Source organism: Mus caroli, chromosome 5 (assembly GCF_900094665.2).
Source record: "Mus caroli chromosome 5, CAROLI_EIJ_v1.1, whole genome shotgun sequence".
In the NCBI taxonomy this organism is placed as follows: domain Eukaryota; kingdom Metazoa; phylum Chordata; class Mammalia; order Rodentia; family Muridae; genus Mus; species Mus caroli.
The window spans coordinates 79,800,718-79,808,690 of record NC_034574.1 but is presented as its reverse complement, the minus strand read 5'-3'; the positions used below and the strand labels follow the sequence as shown (position 1 = coordinate 79,808,690).

The 7,973-nt window shown below is 36.7% G+C and overlaps 1 protein-coding gene across 1 annotated transcript in view; it reads left to right on the top strand.

The window, feature by feature from the left end:
- Nucleotides 1–236: 236 nt before the first annotated feature.
- LOC110295270 (transmembrane protease serine 11E) overlaps nucleotides 237–7,973 on the top strand; it is a 42,382-nt gene continuing 34,645 nt past the window's right edge. Inside the window, exon 1 of the mRNA XM_021163757.1 lies at nucleotides 237–301. Within this exon, the coding sequence (XP_021019416.1) occupies nucleotides 237–301 (65 nt within the window). The remainder of the gene's footprint in view (nucleotides 302–7,973) is intronic.

Genomic DNA, 7,973 nt, shown 5'->3' with positions numbered 1-7,973 from the left:
AAAATTTCATCCTGTTAATACTTTAAAAGTAGCTCCAGATGATAGCTTTTGAGTCCTTACTCCTAGAAAGTGCTTATAAATTATTCTTGTTGTTGCTTCCTATAAAAAGCGTCTCAGTCACACTAGTCACACAAACAGTCTCTACACTCGCCAAGGCTTGTCAGACTGGTTCTGTATGGATCATCAGTGACTTCTTTCTTCACCTCACTTTAGCTTACAAAGCCACAGGTGAGCTGATGAACACACTCAGTCACAGACCAGTCACCACTGGACTCGTAGCTTGCTGGTCAGCAATGTATCGGTGAGTTCCTGTCTCCTTTCTGCCTAGTAACTTGTGGTCTACAGTGGTCTAAGGCACTCAAGGATCTATATCTGACTGTTTTTAATATGGAGGATCACTTTTGGGGGTTTTATAGGACATTCTGTCAAGCAGGTTCTTGTGCTATTCATAGGAGTGTTTTGCCTCTTGCTGTCTGTTCGAGCTCAGAAGAGCTTTCCAAAATGTAAAGGAGACAGTAATGTACTTGCTTGTTTTGGGAAGAATACAATGTTTTATCTAGCTTAGGCTTTATTGATTCTATAGAGAAATACATTTATTTCACAAAGTATACGCAAGAAATGTAAATGGGCGATCATGTGGGTTAAAATTGCTTACTAAAGTAAGTAGTCTAAAATTAGAAAGTATAAAATATTTTGGAAGCATAAGAAGCCATTTAAGATGACTGTTTTCAATAGCTAAATTGCTAAAATTAGATTTTAGAAATAAGTCCAATTGTGGAAGTATAATAGTTGAAGGGTGAAGCATTCACCTGGCCGGTGAGAGATTCTGCATTCAATCCTCAGCATCACACACACACATCAAGCACCAGTGTACCTGACTACACTAAACTTCGCTGTTGTTTTCTTTCAATGTTAGAACCTAAATAGTAACATTTTAATCTCCTAATATGGAATCAAAATGATCCTCTTTAGTTTTTGTATTAAAATTTGTTTTCTCAGATATATTGGCAAACCCCTTCTGATTTATACTTTGAGGCATAAGAATCTTTCATTTATACTGTGAGAAGAAAATATAGAAATTTCAGTGGAATCTGTGCCATTGCTATGTAAAGAAAACACCCAATTTTCTCACTGGTAGTTCTACATGTATTTTAGGAGAAGTTGAGTATTCCTCTAGTCTCACAAAGTGGGCACTAAGAGCTACAGATCTTACAAATATAGTGATGTCTGCCTTTTACAAACATTTCTTTATAATCCATGATTTTTTTTTGTATCTTTTCTTCTTCCTCTCTTTTACTTTAAGAATTTAACTACAAAAAATAGTACAGAAGTCTCTATCACATTCGCCATCCTGGCTTCTCAACTCTGGTCTACGTTAGATCTGATTCTGAACTTGATTCTAAACATGTAGAGAAGCTGTGATGAAGGAGACATTACAGATATTTGTCTTTCTAAAATTAATCTTTAAATTTCAAACAGAAAATGTGCTAAGTTTTTTAAAGTCCTAGTTCAGAATGGATGGAGATTAGCTCACAAGTAAACAAACAAAAAATCCCTAGCCAACTAACAATAATAATAATAAATAAAAAACCTTTCTGATCTGAAGAGTGTATGACTGACGGAGCAAACTATGTAGGAATGGAGAGCTAGTGGATGAACGATCAGGGGAATGGGCTGAGGTGGAAAGGGATCCAGCTTACCATACACCTTTGCTGGGTAAGTGTTTTAACACATTGCTCAGAAGAAATAGGAACACACATATGTTGGTAATTTCTGTTTGAAGGCTTTGGCTCATTAATAAGAAAGCATGGAAGAAGATGTTGGAGAGTTGTCTTTATATCCACCTTCATCTTTTGCCAGATTCTGGCAGCCTTCTTCCTGTTCTATCTAAATGAGAATCACTGTTTAAGAAATGTAAGGGTAAGAAAATAATTTGGACTGGGTGAAGTGTTTTCCTTTTACCCTGCAATTTTCTTTAAATAGTTATGTTATATATCCTTTGAGCATGAAGAGATCAGTGCAAAGATTTTATACACATACACAGAAGAGAATCAAAGAAAAACCTAGCTGAGTAAGGCTGTAGGAAGAGGTGTGGAAGGAAGAGAAGGTATTCCTTAAATATTTTCATTTTCTTAAATATGTTTATCAATAACTGATGAGAATGAGAATTAAAAGTAAATGGATTAAACTTATAGGAATTAATATACTTTTTAGATAGCAGAAGTGAAATGAGTAATCTTCAAATGAAACAAAAAATACAACTTTAATTATGAAATTATCAAAGAGTGGCTCATGTGATTCTGATTAGAATCAATTAGCACTTACTAACAATACAGCTATTTAGCCCCATGACATAAATCTTAATTAATCTAAATAATATAATAATAATAAATCTAAATTATTGAAATTACATACAAAAATACAACTTTAATTATAAAATTATCAAAGAGTGGCTCATGTAACTCCGATTAGAATCAATTAGCATTTACTAACAATATAGCTATTTAGCCTCATGCCATAAATCTTAATACATTTGGGGTTGAGCTACATTTGGCCAAACATTAAACGTCTACCCAAAGGAAATTTTAAGTCCATTTTCTGTCTGAGAAAGAAAGAAAGAAAAAAAAACCCAAAACAACACAGTAGACATAAAAAGGAAAGAACATGTGAGACTGGAGCAAAAACAAAGCATAGATGGAACAGCTGTTATTAAAACAAAGTCACCTTTGCATTATTTAAATTGATATAATTATATCGTAATGGGCGGTGCTCTCTCCCTGGCTACCTTTCCCTTCCAGGGAGATGAACACTTATTTATGTATCCCAGTTATGATTAAGGAAGCGACAGTAATTTCAGAATGTATGGAAACTGAGGGCGAGTACAGACATATTTGGGTAGTTTAAACAGGGAAACAGTTCTTATTTCTATTTTCAAAATAGGCTTGTTTATAGGAAAAACTTCACCACTGTAAAACTACGCCACACCCTGATATTAGTCAGTAGTGACATTGGAAGGGTTTTTTTTGTCAACAGATAGGTTCAGAGTTGCGACATGTCTGTGCTTCCAGGGTTTAGCATGCACTCACCTCTCTTTCAGCTAAGATCAGTCCTACTCACATAAAAGGCTTTAGTAAGTTTTCATTGGCATTCAGCCTGATGTGGATTCACATTGTGTATCTTGTAAAATGTATTCCATTGAGTAATTCTCTCCCAAGTGATTGTTGTTATCACTCTTTTTAAAAGATAAGATGATGTGGTGCAAATGATCCAGGCTCAATGTGAGATCTAGCATCTGTACCTGGAGTCTGGAAGTCTAGGCCCTTTTATCTAAACCAGAATGTCTATCACAGGTGCTAACCTAAGGACTCTCCTATATATACACAACATGAATGTGTAGATCAAGAGACAGATGGTATATAAAGCCAACATGAAATTGTCTACGTATGTGCTAAGATGGGAATGCTGAAATAGAATTTTACTTTCACCTACAGTTTTCTAATCATCTTTAAACAATTAACTGAGGACCTTACTGATGTCTAAAATGACCAATTTCCATTTCTCCACTGTCTTAAAGGTGATCAGTGGCCTGAGAACACAGCACTTTGATTTCATGACTGTTTTCTACAAATGAATTAATTGGTCAGAATTAACTGCCACTGTCTTTTCCTCTAAAATGAGATTGCTCATTGTAAAGAGAGAATAACTTGAAACACCAGCACTGAGGTTTATACCCAAATGTGATAGCACATACAACTCCCTAGTTGTGGAGTAGCTCTCCTGAGGTATTATGTGGAAAAATGGGTTCCATGGATGGTCTGTGGCTCTATCAGTGCTAACAGGCTTAGAAGAACTACATTAGTTCCTCATGTTGGGTGAGTTGGCCTTCAGGAAGCCGAGATTGTAGGATTGCTTGGGTTTGCAAGTTTGTGAACATCTTTGGCAATATACTGAAACCTCAGCTCAAGAAAACAGAACAAGATACAATTTATTCCAGCATACTTTCTTAGAGCTCCTTAATTGAAACTAATGGGTGAGAAATGGAAAGAACACTCTTGCTGATTCTGGCATAGTTTCACAGGGCTGAGACCAGTAGATTAGGGATCAGAAAGGATTAAAGGCTGAGAATGAGAGTGGCCTGCAGATACATTAAGACATCATGCTAATAAGACTGCAAGCCTGACTGTTCTCCAAGTATATACCTGGCTTTTATGCTAGGGTGAGTTCTCAGAGTTTTCAAATAGTAATTCTAAGATGCTAAGTAGTTTTAGAGAAATCAAAAATCCCACTGAAGCATCATTAAAATGTAATTCACCACATTTCATCTGAAGATGTCAGATGATATGTACATTTTGAAGCTGTTTAAGTAAACACAGAGGGATTTTTTTTCCACTTTTTCTAAAGTTAAATCAGTGTCAGATTAGGACAAAATAATAATTGCTATCCTTTGAGTATGATATTATGTAGCAACTTCCACTGTAAAACATTACTCATGTTTAAACTTTATAACAATGTATGGCTAATTTGTACCCATTCTATAGATGGAGAAATGGATGCTCACAGACATAATTTTTTTTCCATTGGCAATGGATGACAGAACTGAAAATGAATACAGGCAGGTATAGAAGGCTCTAAGGCTCATGTTTTAATCAGAATGCTGACCCATCCTTACAGGGTCTTTTCTCTTCATCTATGTGTGCCCTCTACGACTAGTTCAATTGTCTTTACTGTGCCAAGAGATCGAAAAAGTTATTTATTTTCAAAGACTGCTTCAGTTATTCAAGAAGTGTTCTTTAAAATTAGTCTCTGCAACAGGAAGCATGGAAATTCCATTCTACAAAGGTAGCTCAGCTCTGCGGGTATAGATAATTTGCATATGGCCACAGGAATAGGTGAGTCAGTCAGCGCTAGAGATAGAATCTGACCTCCCAGTGCACCTGTGTTCTCTGCATAGTTTAGAAGGAGAGACAGACTTGTGTGGGCTAACTCCATGGCCCAGGAACTGTTGTTATGATTAATACTCTTAGAACTTAAATAAAAATAGATGACCTTTTTAGTAATTAACATTATACATTTAATATGTACATGTTGACTTGAAATGCTTAAACATTATGGGATGGCTAAGTTAAGCAAATGAACATGCTTAGTACTTCATGTAGACTTTTCTTTCTTGTATGAGGACAGGTAAAATATACTCTCAGTATTTTTCATGCACATGATACGTTGTTATTAACTGTAATGGCCATGTGGTACAGTGGCTCTCTTGTGCTTATTCTTCCTAACTAAATAATAATCTGTGCAGGAGGAATAAAAACACTCCCTGGTAGATATTTCATCTCCACATATATTTTGTCCTTTTTGCCTTATAGCAACCCTGTGAGCAGCTAATTTTAATATCAGGTGGCAATACATACAGATATGTGAGACTGAGTCTTCTAAATCTACGATTCCATGATTGGTGAGACTGAAGGTTTAACATGCATGTTTTTATCCCAGTTATGTTTTCTCATCCTCCCTTCTGTCTCTAGCATGTTATCAACATTGGGCTCCTCAGTATTCCATTGGAGAAGATGAGTTAATTTTCCTTGTCTTTTTAAAAGACATTTTCCTTTGCATCTCAACTTTTCTAATCAAGAAAATTCCAAAAATAATAAACTAACATACAGCTATGACATTTTAACACAGTCATTCAAAAGAAAAACAGTCAAGCCATCATTAATCACTTGGTCACTTCCTACCTGACGGAGCACTGGTTTTTGAGAATTCAGGGTGTTCTAATACTTACACTAATCTGTCCTCACCATGGCTAACAGGAAGTAGCTGCATGACTCCTCAGAACTTAGCACCATATTGACCCCAAGATGAGTGCTTTTCTACAATTTTTGTTTTCAAATCTAATTGTTCTTTGCCTAAAGTGGGTCTTGGATGTCAAGAAAAGATAGATTAGGACCAGGTCTGGGAGGTTCCTCTGTCTTCCTTCCATAACCCCTCATGCACACATGAGACCATTTGTAAAGCAAATTGTTTTCTTGTTATGAAGGAAATAATGACAGTAAGTAACAATCATTGAGTATATACTGTGTGTTTGGCAAGGTGCCAGGAGCTCTATAAATGCTTGCTGTTTGCTGAAGATATTTTATGAATTGGATTATGACATTGGTTCAATTTGTTGGTGAGGATATATAGACCTCGGAAGGCAAGCAACTTCCCAGTGCCATCTAGCTAATGAAGGCCACTATAAGGGACAAACTCAGGCTGTTCAAAACCAAAAGCCCATGTTTTAGCTCACCAGGTAAGACCATGGAAATCATTAGCTTGAAGTTTCAGAGCTTGTAACTGAAGATTATTATTGTTTTTGAATATATAGAATAGATTATTATTTTCTCAAGGTCTTTAAGATACATATGAATGTTTACAGGAAAATGTATGATAGTATAAGTTTTTTCAAAGCAAAATAGCCTGATTGCATCAATAATCATACTGAATGCATATAGTCTAAATACTGAAAGATTGGGCTGAAGGGTTGGCTCAGTGGCTAAAGGCATGGCACCAATCCTGGTGACCTGAGTTTGATCCTCTGGACAAACATAGAGGGAGAAGAGAACTGACTCTTGGGAGTTGTCCTCTGATCTCTATGCATACATGCGTACTTTTCCCACTAACAAGGTGTGACATGTATGCTCTTCCCCACAAACAAGTGAATGTCATTTAAAAAATTAAATATAAATGCACACTGAAAGAGATTTTTCAGACAGGATTAAGTAAGAGGACAGAGACCTGACTGTTTTTCTTGTTGAAGAAACCCATCCTAAATATGATAATATAAAAAAGTTAAACATACTATAAAAAACTATATATCACATCCACACTAATCAAAATATATGTTTAAGTGTGTATATTAACCTTAGAGAAAGTTGACTTTCGAATGTTGATAAAAGGCTAAACTGGCCAAAATGATAAAAGTCCAAAATGTATTTACCCCTGTTACAGAACAGAGGTTCACATAAATAAAGCAGATAGTGCTGACGGGTAAAACTGGCAAATTCACAGTTACTCCTGGAGATGACAACTCTTCCCTCATCGTATCTGACAGAATGAGTGGTCAGAAACTCAGGTTGGACACAGAGAACCTGAAGACACTAAAACAATTTGGGCTGATTGACCCGTGCCAAACACTCTGCCCAATAAGGGCAGAGTACAAATTCTTCTCAAACGCATATGGAAAATTTATCACGATAGAACATATTCTGGGCCATAAAATAAAGCACTGTACACTGAGCAACCAACCAGGCAGTACACATGAGCTGGTGTGGGGCCCTGGACACAATATAGCTGAGGACTGCCTGATCTGGCCTCAGTGGGAGAAGATATACCTAATCCTTGAGGCCCCTGGGAGTGGGGAGGCCTGGTTGTGGGCGAACATCCTTTTGGAAATGGAGGAGGAGGAATGGTATTGAGGAACTGTGGAGGGGGAACTGGGGTAGGGGACAATGGCTGGATTGTAAATAAATTAAAACAAAACAAAACAAAACAAAACCAAAAACCAAAACAAAACAAAAAACCAAACAAAGGACAGTAAAATGTTCTAGAATCAGCAGCTGGCCTTGTGTTTTTAGGAAAAAGCTGTGCAGGATAGCCAAGGGCCATAGTTATAGGAGAGGGGTTATCAGACAGGAGTTGTAGCCACCATTCTATCATGGCTGGGTAGATGAGAGCCAGGAAGATTAATATTCAAAATCCTCACTTCTGATTATGATCTGCTGTTACAAGAAGATCCTTATTTGGGATGCCCATGTCTTGAAATGTTGCACTAAATTTATTATTTGTATTTCAGAAATTACATTACATTATATTGCTATTAGAAAACATTAAATATAGCCGGGCGTGGTGGCGCATGCCTTTAATCCCAGCACTGGGGAGGCAGAGGCAGGTGGATTTCTGAGTTCGAGGCCAGCCTGGTCTACAGAGTGTGTTCC